The 21098-nt window shown below is 43.4% G+C and overlaps 1 protein-coding gene across 1 annotated transcript in view; it reads left to right on the forward strand.

Annotated features, from left to right (window-relative positions):
- Positions 1-20807, forward strand: part of EIF4E3 (eukaryotic translation initiation factor 4E family member 3) — a 37497-nt gene extending 16690 nt beyond the window's left edge. The window contains 5 exon segments of the mRNA XM_032458011.1: positions 6131-6225; positions 7771-7831; positions 10388-10454; positions 14251-14406; positions 18780-20807. Coding sequence (XP_032313902.1) covers positions 6131-6225; positions 7771-7831; positions 10388-10454; positions 14251-14406; positions 18780-18826 — 426 coding nt within the window. The 3' untranslated portion in view covers positions 18827-20807.
- Positions 20808-21098: the final 291 nt, after the last annotated feature.

Consider the following 21098-nt stretch of genomic DNA (forward strand, 5'->3'; position numbering starts at 1 on the left):
ACCAATTGTATCCTGAGGTTGTGAAAATGAAACGGCACAGGGACGTAAAAAGCACACAGTACGTGCCCAAGGATCATAATAAATCCATCGGCCATCTTTGCCTGCTTCTGTTAGAACATCATTTTGTTCTCTCCTCAGCCGTGGTTTAAATCCGAAAACTCTGTGCCGCTACTTCCAGATTATTTATTTCAAGCAGTTATTCCCTGGAATATACCGCTGCTAACACGTCTACTTGTGAAAGCATGTGTAACTTGTCAGTAACTTGGGGGAGTCCAGCCTGAGCGTCCTTAATACCTGTGAATCGTCCTCAGTATGTAAGAACTAGCCTGGGTGCTGATTTTGAAGTCATTTGAGGACATGCTTTTGCCCCACTGTCTTTTTATTCTGTGGTTATATGTTGATTCTTGAACTCTCACTCTGTCAGCACTAAAAACCTACATCCCTCATCGTGTCTTTTTCCCTCGCATGTTGACGTGAAGTGTGAGTATCCTGCATTATTAGTGATTGCTTTCTGTGAGGACATAGTGTGTCTTGTGCTTTGAGGCTCTCAGCACATCAGAGATGTCGATGGGGTGGGGGAGGAATTGTTATCCTCGCATTACCTGGAGAGATGAGGCTGGGAGTAAGTGGCCCAAAACACCCAGTGCAAACAGCCAGTCATGCCGTGTCTCTGGGCCCGGAGCTCCCTCCTCTTCTAGGTCAGTCCTCTGGCTCTCTACTCCGCCCTGACTGAGGAGTGGAGGGGCCCGGTGACCCCTGCTGAGGACACTCTCATCACAGCCAACAATAATGCTCTCTGCTTGGAGTTTGATTTCCTTCCTACTTTCTTGCCTTTCTTGGAAAATTCCATTTTTCATCTAGATATGTTTTCCAGACGTTTATTGATTCATTTTACTCTTTTGTAAACATTTGCACATTTTCCACATTTCTCCTGTGTTTTTATGTCCTGAATGGATGCAGTGCAGAATAGAGCATAGAACACAGCTTCCGAACAAGCCTGAGTTTACCTGTGGGAGAAAGAAGAGCTACCGGCCATATGCGACTTGCAGGGAGGCCTCCCTTGTTCCCATGAGACCAAAATTCCACCCCTGAAAACTTGCTCCTTTATGACATTCTAACCCCCCTCGGTTACCACCTTCAGGATTTGGCCGCACTGTGTCCCACTTATTCTGTGTCCTACCCAGTATGTCCCGTAAATTGACCAGCTTTTTACTTAAATTTACAAAAATCAGTAACTTCATAGTTCTTCTGTAAGTGGATATCCAGCATCATTTTTCCCAAATGGAAGGTCTTCATGTGTGTGTGTGTGTGTGTGTGTATGTGTATGTATACACACACATACATACATATATACACAGTCTCTTAAAATGAATAGAATGTTCCTTCTGTGCCTGTGTATGGCCAGTGATAATCAAGGCGTTACCCCTTATCAGAAAGTCGTGGAGTTGTTGTGAGTGTCATTAAGGTCAGACAGCAGGTTGCTTTCCGAATCGCTGGGAGAGGAGGGCTGTCCCTTTCGGGAGGAGAGGTTTGGTAGGTCAGTATTGATAGTGGAGAGTGATGGCAAGGTTGACTGAGAGTCCTCACTGCCCTGGAGGGGCACAGCCCACAGCAGGGGCCATCCAGCAACAGAACGGCCTGGAGCAGACCACTAGGGTGCAGGGAACTGGTGGAGGGAAGAAAGAGAGAAACCCCATACTGGAAAGAGAGAAGGAAGGCTGTGCCGCCAGGTTTGCTCCGTAGTTCTGTCTAGCGCAGACTTAATATCAGAGTAACAGGATTCTTTAATTACTACCACGTCATTTATTCATAAGTGTGTATGATAGGGTCAGCATTTATAGTCACAAGCCAGTTGTGCAGGTGGGGGTTGACGGATGGGGGAGAGTTAATCTTGCAAAGTGAAAGTAATTTAGTCACTCCAGATGGAAAACTTGGTCTCGCAAAGGGGATCAGAATATGCCACCCCCAAAATGCCACTTTATCATAAGAATTATTTTGAACTAAAGGCAGTTGTGCTGTACACCAGAAATTGACACAACATTGTAAACTGATTATACCTCAATTTTTAAAAATAAAAAAAAATAAATAAAGGCAATTGAGAAACAGCAGACCCTGGAGAAGCTCTCTGCCCTCCTTCTATCTGCCTGAAATCAGGGCATAAATTTTCCCTTTTAAAGGTGACATAAGTTTACATACATGAAAGTATCCCCCCCCCTTTGTTTTTTACCACTGAAGTCTGCATAACCTATTAAACAACCATTATGTACCATATATTTCTTGGTCACTTTCCAAGGGCCCCAAACCCCCTTTCCTTTGTCTGGTCACTCTCCACAATTCACCAACCTTTACTAAAATGGTGTATAAGCTTCTGAGTCCAACTATGTCTTTGGGTTTTCATCAAAGTGGCCCTGTGCCCTTGAAAATAGTAACATCAACCAAGAAACGTATACCTGTGGGCTGTACCCAGGGAGCTGAGTATACACTGTTCTGCTCTGTTTCCCCAGACTTTTCTCTTCTCTCAGTGGGTGAATCCCACTTAGCTCCCCATCTCGGTCTCTATTTTTCATTCATAGACTTCCTGCGTGGTGGGGAATTGCCCTAACATCCTAGCCTTCTGTCTTGTCTACACCCAATCCTCCAACCTTTGGTTCTCACTTTAAGTCAAGCCCTTCTGGATTTCAAAGAAAACCCCATTTCTCTCTCAAGTACCCAGCTCTCGAAGTCAGAGGTTTTTGCCTTCATCCTGATGTGTCTGCTGTGAATCAAAAACATCCATTAATTTCTTTAGTTGCCTTCTTTCTTCTGGGCTCTGTCTGCCCTTCCCATAAATACAGTTATTTCAGTTGGTAAGGAGCAATTCCCAGCCAATTACAAATACCTGATGAAGAAAAATGTTTGTTTAAAATTTCAAAGATACTTTCAGTGATTCATGTGCTAGGATCCTGGGAAGAAATCCTGGATTGAGGTTGTTGGGGGGGAGGTGAGGGGTGGTTGAAGGTATATTTGCTGGATGTTTTTCTTCGTTTTACACCGCGTTGTCTGTCACCACATGGCATTTTTTTTTTTCTTCTCAAGTACTTTCAAGAATATTCTCTCTTTTCCTTCTTCAAAACATTCAGTAGAAAATTGAGGAGGAAATTTGCCAGTTTTCCTGGTCATGATTGATGATCTGTTTGGCAAAAGACTGAGGGGGAGCATAATCGCTTCAGTCAGAACAGGTAGACTGGGGATTTATCCAGTGGTCACCGTTGTCTGGTGAATTTAACCACACCGAGGACTCATCCCCGTGGCCCGCCCCTCACTAGTGCCCACATCTGTGGACTGAATGAACGCTGCCCGACGTATCTCCCTCTCTTCGGGTTATCATTAAGGCTTATGAAAAAAACACTTCATCATTATTAATACACATTGTGCTTACTTTTACTGCAGTCTCCTGTTTGCAGACCATTTAGAATTAATTTTAAGTCTAAGGGCTTTTGAAATCTATTTGCAAGGTTCTATTTATAGTAAAATTGAGATTCATCAACTAAAATAAAAGTGTGTTACAGAGTCCATGAGCAGGAACTAGCATTCTTCCAGTGAAACAGCCCTTTCCCTTCCCCAGGGGAGGAAGAAGTTCTAAGGGGCTGTGTGATAGCTCCCTCCTTGAGCTGTTTCACCATCATTCATGCTTGACAAGCATCCCGCACGTTGTATGAGGTTTACAACAAGGAAACGGATCGACTTAGTGCCACCGACTTTTACAGGGCTCTCTCTTTTCAATGAGCTCACCACATATTCCACTCTCGTTTTATATTCATTCACAAACCTGCAAGCATGGGCTTTAATAAAGTCCATTAAATCAGAGTGCAGGCTGTCACCAGCTCTTCTTGGGCTGTCATCTCCTCCTACCAGACTTTCCAGGACTCACAAAATCAACTGTCTGTTTTTGTTTTCAAGAGAAGCTTCTAAAACTATACACCGTAGTATGATCCTTAATGTGTTTTTCTTACCTACCTTTGAAACGGGAGAAGATTTTTGCTGGTTTTTTTCCCAAGATGCTTCAAACACTGGGTGAAAAATTAGGAATCAGGAACTTTGGCAGGGGTGTGAGGGCAGGTCCTCTGTTCTGGGATGCCTCTCAGGAGACTTGACATTTGCGAACGCCAGAGTCCTCTTGGTGGAAGCAGGGATTTTTATTTTAGCATAATTTTGTCTATGGATTCTGCCCAGGTGATGGCCACATCTTCGCAGAAGTCCCAGGCTAGAGCCAATTTACTGACAGAGTCAGTGTGATTAAGGGCGCTTGCTGGTGGGACCTCTTCAACAGGTGTCCCTCATTCTGTGGCCTCACGGCCTGTTCCATGGCTTCTAGGATTGAAGAAAGCTATGCCTAGAACATGTAGTAGTATCTTCAGAGGAAACAGCTTAGTGGTTAAGAACACAAGGGTTTGGAATCCACCTGCCTAGCTTCAAATTCCAGCTCTACGTGTCCACACTCACACCACAGACTAAAACTGAAATAGTGGAATAATCTTATTTGCACTGAGAGCAGACCACTTGTAAGGTAGGTATCTCTCCAAAGACAGATGTCTGTTTCAGGATCTACTCTTACTGCAAATCCATTTTTAGCTACTCCCTACATGAGCACCATTTTAGTATAAGGGACCCAAGATATTCTTAAAAAATCTGTTGTCAGGTGGTTTTTGCCTTCAGTTTTATCTTCTCATTCATTGTTCCTGCCCTTGCAATTCATTTGGCTTTCATTTTACACAACGTGGGCTCAGACAACTCTGTAAGGGTTATCGTTTAACACGTAACATTTCGTCCCACCTATGCTTCTTTGTTCACGGTGCCCTAGGATTCCCTTTTCTAATTGTTTCATTTCTTGCTCTGGTCTCAGATCCACTAGGAGATCCAGACGATCACCCTTGACTTACCTCACCATGCAGAACATTTCTCATTTGTGTAGTAATTCTCTGCATAGAGTTAGTGATTCTAGGGCCCATTCTGTATAAACTGGGGAGAGTTTTCTTCTTCGGAAACGTAATCCTTGTCCTAATCCTGATGGTCATACCAAACAGGGATGTTTGGGCAGATTGATTACTCTGTGCCTCAGTTTCCTTATCTGTAAAACAGGGGTAGTAATTGTACCTCCCGGTGATACTGTCATTAGGATGAATTACATAAACCTGTAAAGTTCTCCTGCTACTGTTACTCCTGCTGTTACATTTGTTTTTGTTGTTGTTGTTGTTTATTTTTATGTAATGTTTCTGTCTACCAGCCACTCTGTGTCTTAGTTCCAGCTACTATAACAGGATACCGTAGAGCAGGGGTCTTAAACAACAAACATTGATTTCTCATAGTTCTGGAGGCTGGAAGTCCCGAGACCAGGGTGCTGGCACGGGCAGGTCCTGATAAAGGCCCTCTTCCTGGATTTACAGACAGGCAGGCAGCTTCTCGTTGTAGCCCCACAGGGTGGAGAGAGAGGCTGACTCCATCCCTTCCTTATTGGGATACAGATCCCACCTTGGGTTCCATTCTTAAGGCCTAATTATCTCCCAAAGACCCCACCTCCCAATACCATCCCACTGGGGGCTCAGGTTTCATATGTGAGTTTGGGGAGGACACAAACGTGGGGTCCATGATGCCCTGTATCTTGGGCAACTGAGCTCTTCCCTTCTCCTTCTGGAAGAGGGGGAGGAGGACAGAACACACAAGGTGGTTGAACTCTCTCTGCCTTCTCTCTACCCCACCCTCTGATCCAAAGTGTAGCAGACTCCTTGGCTTAGGTAGAAGACAGAGTCTGTGTGGTAAGGAAATCTGGTTCAGTACATGTATTCAGCTCTGCAGGCTTCAGTAGGTGCCGTCTACCTGCCAGAAAGATCATTAGCAGGATCCTTACCCAGTTTTACGTGGAGACACACTGCATAGGAATGTTCGCTTGATAACCATAGCTTCCTGAAGCATACAGCTTGGCCCGACTCCAGAAAGGAACATTCTTTTATGTTACACGTTCTAGCAGAAAATTAGACTACTGAGAAAAATCTAATGAGAATCTCATTTTGTTTTCGTTAATGCATTAATTTTATAATCTAGTGGCTGAATAAGTCAGTACTGGTATATTAAACAAAGTGTTTTTCTTTTAAAGATATTCTGGAGTGTGTACAATAATATCCCTCCTGTGACTAGCCTGCCTTTGAGATGTAGTTACCATTTAATGAGAGGAGAGAGGCGACCACTTTGGTAAGTGTCTCCCGTGTAATGTGAGGTGAAGGTGGGAGGGAAATGGTTGTGAATTTAATAAAAGACTTACTTCATGCCAAAAGGGAATGCCAGAGTGGTTTTTTCCCAGTGTTGTTGGAAAGTCATTTTAGTTTAGCTATGACTTAATTTTGAAGTAAGCCCCTGAGACAATGAGCCGCTGTCCCAGCACCCCGGCACTGAATGCCCCATTGCAGTCTCCCCATAAACGGCTCATCGTTAGCTCACGGACAGTGCGATGCAGGTCTTTGTATGGGGTGTGGCATCATTTGGACTTGTTCTTTCGTTTGTTCAGTCATGACCTGGACAGCGGGGTGAAAAAGCTAATAGGCTGGATAAAGGAACAGATCTGGTTCCCACACCTATTGTCCGGTTGAACACAGATCCTGTCTCCTCAGACGTTATCTCACGTGGACCACACGGAAAGTGTAGGATACTGATCATGGCCCAGGGTCGAGGGGAAGGTGTCTTTTTCTTTAATAGTTTGGTGTAGTGTTGAGGGTGGTGGACCATAAGCCAGTTTGCCTAGGCTGGAGTCTCAGTTAGTAGTAAATCCTTGTATCATGCCCCTCGACTATTCTAAGCTGTTTACTTACTAATAGCTCTTTAGTAGCAAATGACAGAAACCGAAGCTGAGCCAAGAAATGGAAGTTTTTGGCTCCTGTAGCTGAGCAGGCTACTGGGAGGGCTGATTTCTGGCAGATCTAGATGCTCCGTTGTTATTAGGAAGCTGACCCTGTCCATCAGATTTGCTTTGCTTTCCTCTCCATTGGTTTAGTTTTCAGGCAGCTCTGCCACTTCATAAGCTCCAGTCTTAACACCCTCCAAGTCTATCCATGTCGGCATTCACCAGCCCCAGTGAAATGCCAGGGCGGCCTCTCATTGGTCCCCTGTGGGCCAGCTTTCCATCCCTGGCCAATCGCAAAGACTTGAAGGAGGCAGTGTTCTCAAAAGGCAAACCTGGGTCATAAGCCCATCTTTAAAGCTCGGATAAGGAATCAACCATATCGAAGAGGGTCTGACATGAGAGTAGGGGACAAGTAGCTCCTTAAAGGGAAATCAGGGTGCTTTTGCCAGAAGAGGGGGCAGTTCCTAAACAGGGGAACAGCGGGTGTCCTATTAGGATAGGACACAAGGTTGACATGAGAATCAGATGAGACGGTGTCATGAACATGACATCAGAATGTAAAGGCCTTCACACACATGAAGCACTTGAGTTCGTCTGTCCATCCCCAGATAGTCTAGGGCACCTCTCATCACCACCTCCTTGAGGACGAGAACTTGGTGTCCCATCTCCTTCCCTGCCCTTGTGGCCACAAATGCCACTTTCTTCCCTTCCTATCTCCACCCCCTTCCTTTTTCTTTCATCTGCGTCTGCTTCCATTAAAGCAAATGGAGGAGAGTTTATTGAAGAATGCTCCATGGTGGTTTTTTTGTTTGTTTTTAACGTCACCTCATCGTTAAACTGGATGTATGTGGAACTACTTAACCCATGAGAGTAACTCTGAACGTTGGTCTTTGATCCAGGGAAGAGGAGAGCAATGCAAAGGGTGGCGTGTGGAAGATGAAAGTCCCCAAGGACAGCACGGTAGGTTTGTTCTGACCCTTTCCTGGAAGCTAAGTTTGGGGTTGCAGCTGGCTGCATGTGATGAACCGCTTGTGCGTTTTAGACAGCCTGCCCGCTAGACTCAGAGCAGGACCAGGGGTACGAAGTTCTGTTCTGCCCATGGTGGTTTTCTGCCTTCCACGGTCACCTTGAAAATATGTTGTGATTCTCTATAGAAATGGTTGTAATCGTGTGACTGCATCATGTAGTCGGGACGGCTGCGTGCTCGTAAAGTTTGCAGAAAAGCTGATTGTGGCCGTCATTTCCGCCCCAGGCGTAATTAGCACGTGGAAGCTGGTTTACATAGTGAGAGGCAGGAGCCTTCCCAGCAAAGGCTCCTCCTCTCCCCACCGCGGGAACGGGCACTTCTGAGGACGACCCTGGCACACAGGGTGGGCATGCGTGGGAGGCCTTGCATCTCGCAGTTCTTTGGGGTTTCACCACAGGGCTGTGCCCAGTCTCCCTCTGGGGCTGATGAGAACCGGGTTGGTGGGACGGCCTGCGTGGTGCCCATGGGCTGTGGTCCAACCCCAGAAACCTGGGTTTCCCAGGAGTGGACTCTGATTCACTGTACTGGCTGAAAAGGAACCTTCACATCTATTCTTAAGCCTTGGGAAACCCAAAGCATCTTTGAAAATGGATGAAAGGGCAGATGCTACTCACCTTTTTCGTGGTTTCTTTCATGTGGATAAGCTCAAAGCATTGAAACGTCTCCACAGACCCATAGGCATGACCTGGCCCCTTTTCTCTAGAAGCACAAATCTGAAGCTATGACCCCGTTTGTTTGTTAAAGATGCAAACTCTCATTAAGATGCGTAGCTACAGGGTTTCCTATTATTTGACATATGTAATTGAAGAAATGTCAGGGGAGCAATTCACGAACGGGGCAAGGTTGGTGAACTCTTCCTGCCCACCCCAGAAAGAGAGAAAGTGGTTTTTAATTTCAGTAAGAACACGTTTTCCTTGTTGTGTTCTCTATTTACTCACACTAGACCTTGAATTCAAGTAGAAACAATCATGATGTCAACATTGGGTGAAGGGTATCTGAAAGACACTTTTGTCCTCACCCTCCTCGTCAGCTCTCTTGACCACATTGAGTCACAAATGGTAACGCTTTCGTGTCTGTAGCAGTGTCCTCATCCCAGGCAGCTCAGTCCAGTGTTAATTGTCACCCGGTCTCAATTCACACGGGAGAGGGAACGTTCCATCCCCGCCCACCCCCCCGCAGCATCATCTTCACCACTCACAGCACAAGAGACAACAGTTGTGACAGACAGAAAACGGAAGGGGCAGTATCTAGATGGGAGACAAGTGGACCAGAATGGAGGCTCTAGGAGAGAGAAAAGACAACCCTCCTTGAGAGTAAAGGTCACAATGGCTCACTGCTGTTGTCTTGGTTAAACATTCAGCTAGGCTGCTTTCAGCTCATTAGAACATGATAGTACACACTCATAATCTGGTTAATGTATACTGGGCACCTGGTCCAGAGCTGGCCCACAGCTATTCATGCAATGGAATGGATCCGAACTCGCGAGTCCTGTTGTTGCAGTCACAATGCTGAGCCCTTCCAGCGCATTTGTGGACTAATTTCATGGTCACAGCAACCCTGGGAGGTCAGTCCTATTATTAGTCCCTATTCACCAAAGGAGACTGATGCTCAGAGACTGATATCCCACCTGGCTCACGGAGACCCAGCTGGCTGTCAGGATTCAAACCCAGTGCTGGCAAAGCTCAGAGCCTGTGGACCACAATAAGGAAGAGAAATGGGACCCAGAAGTTTTTGAGGAGGAGTAGCTGGAAGAACTTGTGGGCCTCCAGTTACCTGTGCATGGATGCTGGCTGCTGATTGGATGACCTCAGTAGATGAGACGCCAGAGTTTCTCCCTGGGAGGAGATGGAGCAGAACATGCGCTGATCTTCAGGGAAATAGAGACACACACACACACATATACACACACACACACAAGTTCAGTCATTTAGCAGAAACAGGATGCCTTCAAGTGAATGGAAACTTGCAAGTCTCTGGTGTTAGATAAACCAGAAATGTCCTTAAATGTTCTTCACTTGGGTAACCTTGGAAGTACCTTATAAACTGCACAAAAAAACAGGGAAGAGTTTTAAAGAGAAGGATTTTACTAATCACCTTCACTTACAACCAGGTGATGCATTCTGAATCAGCCAGAGGTAAAGATACTGGAAAGCTGAAAGTCATTTGAATGTATTTTCCCCCCTTTCTTCTGACCTTTAGAGGTGTCCCAATGAACTTTGTGACTTTGGACACCGAGTTGTGCGGACACGGGGTTTGTGACTTGGGATCCCTTTTGTCTATCTGTGTAAAGTTAAAACACAGTAGGTGCCACCATGTGAGTGTTTACACCTGTGATTTAAAGAGGTCTGCGGGCTCCAGATAAGGGCACGGAAGGGCATGTGATGTTAAAGAAACTGTGACTTGTGTAGCTCCTAAAGTTAATTGTTTAAAAATAAATGTTTTTTTCTTTGTTTTTTGTTTGTTTGTTTGTTATTCTTTTCCCACACCAGTCCACAGTTTGGAAGGAGTTGTTGTTAGCGACTATCGGGGAGCAGTTCACAGACTGTGCGGCCGCAGGTAATGAAGCCCACAGCCCTGGTCCCCCCCACTGCCGCGCGCTTGGCTGGTGCTTGATGCTTTTGTGGTTTGACTTTTTATGTATTTTGAAGTTGTTCATTTTGTACCTGTGAAGTTCCTTAGATTTTCTCATGGGATCGTGGCATTTAGAGTTTTATGTATATGTGCATATGTATACTTACATGTGTGTACGTTATACACACGTGTATGTGCTTCTGTATTTTTACCACTTATAGCTCATCTTAATAGTATCCATGACTATCTGTCTAAAATAAATGGGCAGGAAAAGAATTTTTTTTAATTGAAATATAATTGACATACATTATATTCATTCCAAAGATAAATGGGCTCTTAACACAATTTGGGGTAGATTTCTTTTATCCGTTTCAGTTCTTCCAGAAGGGGCAAGTGCCTTTGTGGTCGAGTGAAGTTTGTCGTTAGGTAGCACCATCCCTTTTGTCCCTCTCATCCTTGCCCCTTCTTCCTGTCCCTTCTAGTCAGACCGTGATAAAGGGGAGGTGAGGGGGAATCACCATTATCACCTGTGATCCCACAACGAGGCTAAAAGGTAAAGCCTTCAGGACTTTGCTTTGAAGACCATTTTCAAATACTGCGTGAATTTCTGAGAGCCCTGTGAGTGCGTTTTTATTTTGCTTGGTTTTGTTTTTTTAGTTAAAGTATAGTTGATGCACAAAACCACGTAAGTTACATGTACACAGCACAGCGATTCAGTTTTCAAAGGCGGTGCCACATCCATAGTCATCACACAGTATTCACTGTATCCCCCGAGCATATTTTACACCTAATCGTTTGTACCTTGTAATATCCCCTACCCCAGTTTTATTTTGCTTTGTTTTTCTGTTATGAAGCCACTCAAAGAGGAAAACTGAATTTCTAGTTTAAAGTTCTGTTTCCTGTTGGGATAGTTCCTTCTGGATGCTTCTGAGGTAACATTGAGAATAACATTTTTTCTGTTCAGCTTTCTGTTACAGTTTTTTTTTTTTTTAACTAATTGGTATTGATTGATTTGCTCTCGCACTTCTTAGATGGCGCTACCTTGGCGAACCCCTGTAGGCCTAGCCAGTGCCACGGCAGGTTTCAGAATTATCTCACTAACAGTTCTAGTAGTTCTATTTTTGTTTTTCTTAATTCCTTTTTTTTTTTTAATTTTTTTTGGGGGGGGGGCTTTATTTATTTATTTATTTTTCTAGTGGAGGTGCTGGGAATTGAACCGAGGCCCTTGTGCATGCTAGGCCTGCACTCTACCATTAAGCTATACCCTCCCACCTGTTTTTCTTAATTCTGACACCTCTTTTTATTCACTTAAGACAAAACCCGGGTTACGATGAAACTGTCTTAAAAGTATAGATTCCTTCCGTTTTCATAGGGAGTAGTTAGCAACTTTACAATATGTAGTCAAAAATACGTCTTCGGTATAATTATAAACACAGGAATCCCTGGGGGAGGAAGTTTTCTGTATGAATTATTCCTGCTTCCAGAACCAGAACCTGGGAAAATAGCCTAAGTCGTAATAAACAGCCAGGGTTGAGTAAAGAAGACCTATTGTTCTGGGGTTGACTTCGGAATGAGAGCGCCATTAACTATTAACCGTTAGCTCTTCCATTAACCTAGCTCTCGCACCTGCACCATTTCAGCCAACCTCTCTGGTCCTCACTTCCCCCATCTTTAAACAGCGGCTCCTCCGAGCTCTCACCTCGTCTGCTGCCAGTACCCTAAACCGATCAGGCTTTTGCTGGTTCTTTCCCCTTATGAATGTTACGTGTTTGTGGTTGGATCTTCCTTTAAACACGAGCTGCAGCCTTTTTACCATGCTGTTTCTGCATGTGCTGTGCTAGGAGGCTACACCTTGAGTACCAAAATCCAAGCCAAACTGAAATATTGACAGTTTAGCATCTTCAGCACCCATCAGTTACGGTGCCCTCTGACCAAGAACGTAGACATGGGCAAAACCAAGAGACTGGAAAATGCCCATCTTTCCCTAAAAGGCCACGCTAGTGTCTTGACGACTCTTCTTGAAAGTGGTAAACCCCAAAGCTTCCCTCTTTACTTGATTTTATGTTCACATGAAATTTAACATTGAGCCCTAGAAAGTATGTTTTGAAGGTCAATTAAAAAATCAGAAAGCTGTACATAAGACAGATTTCTTGATGGAAAAATAAGTTTCTCTGGATGGCCATGATCAGATACTATTTATATTTGGGGGAAATTTTTGTTTAAATGTGACATGTATACAGCAAAGGACGCAAATGGGCCAATGTATATAGCTTGATAAATATTCCCAAAGTGAACAGAGCCCTATAATTGGCATCCAGATGAAGGAACAGAACATTACCAGCCCCCGAGAATCCCGCCTCACCCTCCCTTCCCTCAAAGGTGGCCACCGACCTAAGTTCTGATGCCGGAGACTGAATTCTGCCTGCTTTCAAATGTTTCTACACATGGAGTTATTTAGTGATCAAGTCATACACATTTAACCAGAATTGAATTTATTTAAAAAGGAAAGGAGGAAGAGAAGGAAAGAAGGAATGAAGGCGGGAAGGGGAGGATGGAAGAAAGAAAGGAATTATTTTACTGACGGTGAACTCCTTTAGTAAGTTGGACATGTCCTCATTTAAATTGTATCTAAATGCTGGACCCGCTTACCCTCCAGCAGGCAATTGGAAGAACTGATGGCGTAAATATTGAGATGTACAGATTGACAGTAAATAAGGGAAATTCGGCAAAACATAGTAACTAAAGTAGAATTTCCAAACTTCAGTAACACTCACTTTTCACCTTTTGCTCATTGATGCTGAGTGTGTGGGTGCAGAGAGGTGACCCTGTTTCAGTCTTATGCCACGAACATGGAAGCCAGGAACTGGAACTCTTTACTCCTCTCATTTTGCCGCACATTAATATACACAAAGTGGCTCCTTAGGACAGTGCAAAATCTTACTTACCCAGCCACCATTCTCGAATATCTGCAGAGGAGCTGCACATCTAGAATTTAGTTTAGTTTTTTGGGTTTTTTTTTTTTTTGAAGACCTACATTAATCAACAGATAAATGCTTTCCACCCATTCGCTGAAGCACTGCAATAGCAGAGCCACACTTAGAACATACTTACTCTTTGTACACAGTGCTGACAGGTGGTCATTGGTTCTCTAGCCCACAGTTTGAACCGGAAGGGGGATGGCTAGGGAGAGGCACTAGAGGAGCAGGAAGGATTAATAGGAAAGGAGCAGACAGGCAAACCACAAAAAGCAGGATGAGCAACTCGGAGCACGCAGCCAGGGCCCAAGTCAGTTTTGGGGCACGAACCACTAACCACCCCAAGATCTCTGAATGACTGTCAGGAAGTCAGGCGAAATACTTGCTATGTTCTTAACAAAGATAGTTAAGCATCGAGGAAAAGTTCACTTGAGTTCACTTGGCTTTCAGAGGGCCGAGCATTATGCAATGTGTTTTAGAAAAAGTCTCATCAACACAGAAATGAGAAATAGTCAAAAGCTTTGGGAACATCTTAAAAAGGGTAAATTACTTATCTGGAAAGTTTGTTTGGCCGGGACACTGTGTTTATCTCAGTCCCCAGACAAATGTAATGTGACCGCTGCAGCTTTTGCCCGCTTCTTTGCTTTTGCTTACTTGCGATTCCCCTTAGAAATAGAATTTATGACGAGTTCTCTGGGCCAAGTTCTTTTGACCATCTTCTCCATAACTGACTGATAAAGTGATAAGTGCTTAGAAACCTACTCCGGCGGCTTTGAAATGGTCACTCATTTCTTTTTTCCCCTCAGATGACGAAGTAATAGGAGTTAGCGTCAGTGTTCGGGACCGAGAGGACGTCGTCCAAGTCTGGAATGTAAATGCCGCGTTAGTGGGTGAAGCCACCGTTTTAGAAAAGATCTATGAACTCCTGCCCCACATATCTTTTAAAGCAGTATTTTATAAACGTAAGTGCTTCATTTCCAGTTACTACTTATTCTATCATACTTTTAAAGACAGAAACTGTGTTGCAAATGAGGTGAAGGGAGAATCACTTGAAATTCTCTCATCCAGTAAATAATTCAGTAAAGCACTTTGAAGTTTCTAAAAAAAAAGAAAAAAAGTTTTAGTCTCAGAAATTAAAATGATATTTTTATTGTCACCTTAAACACCCGGATCAGAAAGGGAGACTGCATATTGTTTTTGTTATTGCGAAAATTTAAACCCGATCTCAAATTTGTCATTCTCAGAAAAGATTACCTTCCATTTGAAGCAACAATAACAAAAATGTTATTATATGAGCTGGCAGGTAGATTTTCAATCATCCCTTCATAAACAGGAGTTTATAACGTATAACATCTGTATTTGTGGAGGAACTCGGTCTGAGCACAGGCACGATTGAATGTTCTACTGAAACGCTAATACGTCCTCATTACGGATGACTGTGGCACAGAAGAGAACTCACGCATAGTGGTGAAGTGTTAACAGTATGAATAGGTGTGTGGACCCATTGTTTCCATCATGATTCATGTTCATTGCTTTTGTGTGCTCTTGTGAAAAAGTCATCTTTTTCATAATGAAAGCAGCTTAGTGCCATAAAATGAACGTTTGGTAGATCAAACTGCAGGTTACAGTTTTCACAATGAGTTCCAGGAAAGGACTGACAGCCCTACACATAGGTGATAGATTTCCTATTTCCCAAACCATCCCAAGAGTCAATAACCAAATTTTTTTTAACTGCGGTATTTCATTGAATCTAAGATGCCCTTGACGATAAGTATTATTTTAGGATTTCTAAGAAAGAAAGATAAAAACGCTCCTAATTAAACTGTGACACATTCTTGAGTCCAGGGGTCTCCAGACGTGCAGTGGGGAGTCAGGAGCGCATCTTAGAATTGCTGAAATAACACCCCATTATAGCTTCACTTTCCAAACCCCTTGCCAAAGAGGAGAAGGAAAAAAAAAATCAAACTTTGTTATGCGATCGTCTTAGTATGATATGAAAACTAAGGCCTCCCTCTAAGGAGTCATAAAGCCCCAGGCCCAGTGATTGAGATTTTAAGCAGTGGGACTGATCTGCTACTACAGATATGCAGGAGGTGCTTAGCTTCTGAATTTTAAATGAAAGTTTAAATAAAAGAGACAGGAAGGTGGCACTGCGGAGGAGGTCGCTTACTGGTCATGCAGTGCGAAAATTGCACGTCTGTAGATGCAATTTTGATTCCTTTGGGAACCCTCATTGTATTTTCAGCCCAGGTATTAATTGAAAGGTCGCTGAGGGTCTTTTACTTTTTTCTGCTGTACGAGACTAACTCCAGCAGAAGCTCTCCGACAGGAAGTGTGTTTCACCGCCGTTTACAAACGGGGCTCACACGTCGTTGATCGCCTTTGCCCCAGCTCCACATTTGACTCCAAAGAGGACAAAAGCAATTTGGAATCTCTTTAAGTCAGGCACTCGCTCTGGATTTTGGTCCCATTTCAACAGTGTGACCTCGAGCAAGTGATAGTTTCTCATAGTTTCACTTTCTTGTCTAAATATTGAGGAGGTTGGTCTTAAATGATCTCCAAGGTCCCTTCTGCTTCAAAATTCTCTGATTAAAATTTCTGGGTAACACGTTGGTTACCAGCAGCCTCAGCATAATAGGAGAGTGGCAGCCACAGAGATAATTAGGCCACAGAGCAGTGGGGCTAGTTTCTAGGGCGGTGTGGCAATAATCAGGTAAGAGCAAGCAGGGATGAGTCATTGCCTTGTTGTGATGCGGGATAGGGGAGGGGGGGAGAAAAGCACCAAAGTGAGACAGGGGAAGGTTGCAGCTCACAGAATGGATACCCTGAAGTGTGATGCCATTGTGACCTCTGTGAGCAAGGCAGAACTAGCCAGGGGTCTCAGTGGAAATCCTTGTTTGAATGGCATACATGAGCACTTAAATAAAGATCATTCAAATAAAAATTGGAATTGGAAAAAACAAGCAATTCTCTTTATTTTCCTTAAAGCAGGCAGTCCTTTACTCAGTAGGGTTATACACCATATGCTACAGAATTGATTTGGGAAAATGAGGTTTGGGCAGAAATTGTATTCACAGCCTGAATACAATTTCTGGGAGAGCTAGGTTAGAGATCACCAACCTCACGCTATTCCTCTGTCTCGTTAGTAAGATCCTGGTGTAAGTATTCACAGGTGTACAGGAGCCGCGGGGCCCGGCAGATTTTCCCTTGTAGAAGGAGCCCTGGCGAATTTGAGCAGGGCCTCCAGCCGGGGAGGGGGGCTGTGGGGGGGTTATGAGCATCCGGCTGTTAAGTTCTCTGTGAGTTGGATACAGATTGGTTTTTTGACTGAGAAACTTAAATGAACAGGGACCCCCCCTCCCCCACAAATTCTGTTAGGTTCTTCAGAGCAGCTGAATGACAAATGTCTTTGATGTGAGAATTGTTTCGAGCAGAGGTTGGCAAACTACACTGTCAAGACAAATCTGCCCCCTTCCCACCTGTTTTTGTAGGGGCTGCAGCTAAGAATGCTTTCACATTTTTAAACAGTTAGAAAAAAAATCACAAGAAAAACTACATTTTGTAATACACGTACGTTGTATGAAATCCAAATTTCAGTGTATACATATATATAAGGTGTGTTGGCCCCCAGCGATGCCCATTTGGGTGCACTTCCTCTGGGCGGCTTTAATGTTGCAAGGGCAAAGTTAAGAGTTGGGAGGAGACCCTGTGGCCCACAAAGCCTAAGATATTTATTCTATGCCCTTTCCCAGAAAAAAAGTTTGCTGACTCCTGGCTTTGAACGTTTCTGTATTCCCCTTCAACCGGGGCTGACCAAGACCAACAGGACTTTCTCTTGTTTCTCCCAATTCTGAATGTTCTGTGGTATCTCTATAACCCAGCAGAATCGTGCTGTCTCAACAGTGACCACCCCAAACTGTCTCCTCACCCTTAGAAGTGATAAAACTCTGTGGCCAGTTCCCATCTCCTGATTAAGAGTCGCGAGCCCAGCGTCACCAAGAGGTCTGTGGCTCCCCGCTTGACCCAGCCACACCGTGTTTTTTATTGCAGAGCTGGCCACGATGTTCTTTGATGTTGGCTCTAAAAATCTTTCTTTAAAAGATTTTTTTTAAATATACATATAATAAGTGAAATATTGGTTAAAGCTCCACATGTGAGAAATGTTCGATTCAGTCAATTCGGATGACTGGCCACCCTTAGGCCTTTGGTCAACTCAAGGAAACCTCGAGAGCCATAAACTGTGCTTCTCCCAGGGTTTTATCTAGGTGGAGAGCAAGTTTGGGTGAGCATCCAGGATGACCCTGAATGGAAAATGGTTTTGTTCCCCCACCCAACCCCGTACCACGCCCATACTAGTCTGAGGAATTTAGTTCATCTTAAAAATACAGACTTGGGAGGGGCTTCGGCGGTGAAATGGTCCAGCCCATGTGTGCTTTCCTAGGACGTCCTTCACTGCCAGTGAGGGGTGGGGAGGACAGAGCACGGGGATCCTGAGTGGCCCTCGGCTTTATCAGACCCAAGTCACAATGACTTTCCCACTTGGAAGAAGAGGATCTGCCCTTGCTCAGTGATGAGGGTTCACCAAGTCCTGGAAGTGGATTTTCAAACTTGGCCTTTTGCCTTGGAGGAAATAGTATGCATTTCACAGGTCTCCCAGTTCCCACTTCCACTTTATAAAAATTTAAGTCTTTCGAAAATATTTTTGGTAGCATCATTTTTTATTCTAGGGTTCCTAGTTGTAATGAGTCATTTTGCAAGCCAGGCAGTAGGGCTGGAAAAAAGAAAGAAAAAAAAAATCATGATTGGGAAAAATAAAAGACCCATCCGTTTCATGAAATGTCACTTCCCACAGAGGGTGTTTACAGGTCGGGGGACATAAGAGAACTGCTACCACCCTTGTGTTGTTCTTCCTTTTGTTTTCCTTTTGTTTCTTTGATTTTTATAAAGCTAGGCCTGTGAATGGTCCTGTCTCCGTCTGCGAGGCCCCTCCCCCCATGCACCCCGTGGGGCACGTTTTCCCTGCGGCAGCATTTGCTCGCAGCCCGGCTCCCCCCCACCCACCCCCCAACAGCCTGTCCGGATTACTCATCCTCTCCGGCACAGCAAGCAGAAACAGGCAGCGTGCCCATTGCTTGTTTATTCCTTGTTTTAATTTTCATTATTACGTTTCTCAGGAAATGCACGCCTTAGCTAACAGTTACTGGCACAAAAAGGTATTTGAGTTCTTGCCAACGTTTGGGGAAACTGAATGAGATGCCTTAGAGGAGGGTTGCCCCATCCTTTGCTTAAAGTTTTCTTTCCTTTTTTTCTTTTTTGTTTTTTTTCTGTCCTTTAGCCCATGAAGAGCACCATGCTTTTGAAGGTGGACGTGGAAAACACTAATTGCACTCTGTAAAGAATTCTTTGTCCTTTGCTGATTGGTTTTGGAAACGGTCTTAACAGGAGGGAGAGTGAAGAGAAGACTTGCCGAAGCCCGATGCTGGTCAATTTAGAGTGGGTTTCTGTCCTTGCAGTTTGAGCAATTAGGACTCAAAGTGGCAGGTGGGGTTGGGGGGGTCGTGTGGGTTTCTGCCGTCACATTACTTGGTGGTTTTTTTTGTTTTTTTGGTTTTTTTGGCTTTCTGAATTCTCTGTTCTTTTCGCTCCCTTTTTTTTTTTTTTTGCCCTTTTAAATTCCTCATTCAGTCTAATTATTGTTTTCTATACTCCTCTTTCATTGAGGCACAAGAAATGGGTTTCCCTTTAAGTAGCTCTGCTGTACCTAGTTAACGAGTATATGCATAATCTTGACAATACTGCTTTTGAAAACCACACTGTACTCGGAGGAATACTAGCTTGGTGAAACCTGTCTTTTGATTATTTGTTGTGACACATTTCTACACACTCTGCAACGGGCATTGTTTTTTCTGTCCCAGGGAAAAGAAAAACCACACTTAATCTGATTTTGTACTGACAGCACACACATCTTTTTTTTTTCTCTCCTTTTTAAGAAGTGTTTTTTTTTTTTAAGAGATGAAAGGAAAATAATAGTTGGGTTGCCAAACATGAAAACTATAATCACAGTTGAGTATGAGGATATAAATCAAACCCTAGATCTTTGGACCCTCCGTGGAAATATTTTCTAACCAGAATTTCAATTTGGCCTTTGCAAAAAGAAGACTTAGAGTAGTAGCAAGGTGTTTGTCTCAATAGGAAACCTTATAATTTCCTATTTAAAGTGGAAGTGATATTTTAATTGTTTGAATTAAGCTGCTTCTGAATTTTGGATGTGCGTACCACTCGGGGCTTTCCAAATCAATGCAGACATGTTTTGTTAAATGACCCCCTTTTCCTGCTCACATTGTATGTCGTTTCCAATTCTCGATCATCCTCCAGCCTGGCCAGCTTTCCCCCCTGCCTTTTCCGTGTAGGAACCCAAGTTAAATCTCATTTCAAGATGAATGTGAACGTTCACAAAGTTGAACTCTGAATGCATTCTGTACATACTAATTTTTGGAATTGTTGAGCTATGTTGTATTATGTTACCAAATAAATACTGGTTTTAGTAGAAGGAAATGACCACCCTCTGGAACGCTCCGAATGTTCCAGTTTCCCTCTCTCCATTCTGCCCACGCCTCTTACCGCTTTTACCTGAAAAAGGCAGGGCCAGTTGAAGACACTGCCTCCCGCTGGCTTTTTTCTGGTGTCAGGGGAGCTTGGGCATGCTTACACACTTCACAAAAGGGCGGTGCGCTCAGAACTTCATCGTACCCAGGATTTTTAATTCCTCTTGCAGTACGGACCAGCAGAGAGAGGTGGGGCTCCTTTCAGCCTCTAACCTGTGTTTGTATATAAAATTCTCCATTCAAATATTTTAAAGGACTTCAAACAATATCTGTTTATAAAAGTTGTGCCCTTCACTTGTGTTACTAACCACATCAACCATAATAACAGTGATCATAGTTTTTTATTTTTTTTTTGAAAATGCTTTGTTTCTAAACTTGAGTTTCTTCAGTGATTTCATAATGAGATATAAGGCTATCAGATCCATTTTTCAAAAGCCTAGAACGTGTCTCTTTAAACATTGTACTAACACCCAGCTTGTTTTTAAATTATTCATCAAGGATTTTTAAAAAAGTATTCTGGACATGAATTTAAATTCTTTTTTTATAATATAAGTATTTTTCTGATAGATTAGAAAAAAGGATATAATTGACTTATCTTCATTATGATTGTCATATATATTTCCATAAGTAAATGGATTTTGAAGTATTTTTATTTTTGAACTTTATTTAAAGGATTGTGATGACGTGTTCAACTTTTGCATGTATGTAGCCTGTGAAGTAAAAAATAAAATGAAAGAAATAGGAATGTTAGGCTCCCAGTAATGTTTTCTAGTTTCTGTTGTTTATGATCATGAAACATGGCTTAATACACAAAGTAAGATTTTTGTCCCAGAGACCTTGTGCAACTCTTTATGACCCTGTGGAAAATACCAACTGTGAGAAGGATTTAAGTTGCCTCAGTTAAGGACCTATCACCCAAATGACTCTAAGAGAGGATTTTGTCAGATTTTGGTTTGGAAATTGTTTTAATTGAATATTTAGTTCATAAGACAGTGTATGAACTAAGCTGATTTAATCAGTTTAAAAGCCTCTCATTACCTTTTTGGATT

Source organism: Camelus ferus, chromosome 17 (genome assembly GCF_009834535.1).
Source record: "Camelus ferus isolate YT-003-E chromosome 17, BCGSAC_Cfer_1.0, whole genome shotgun sequence".
NCBI classification, from domain to species: domain Eukaryota; kingdom Metazoa; phylum Chordata; class Mammalia; order Artiodactyla; family Camelidae; genus Camelus; species Camelus ferus.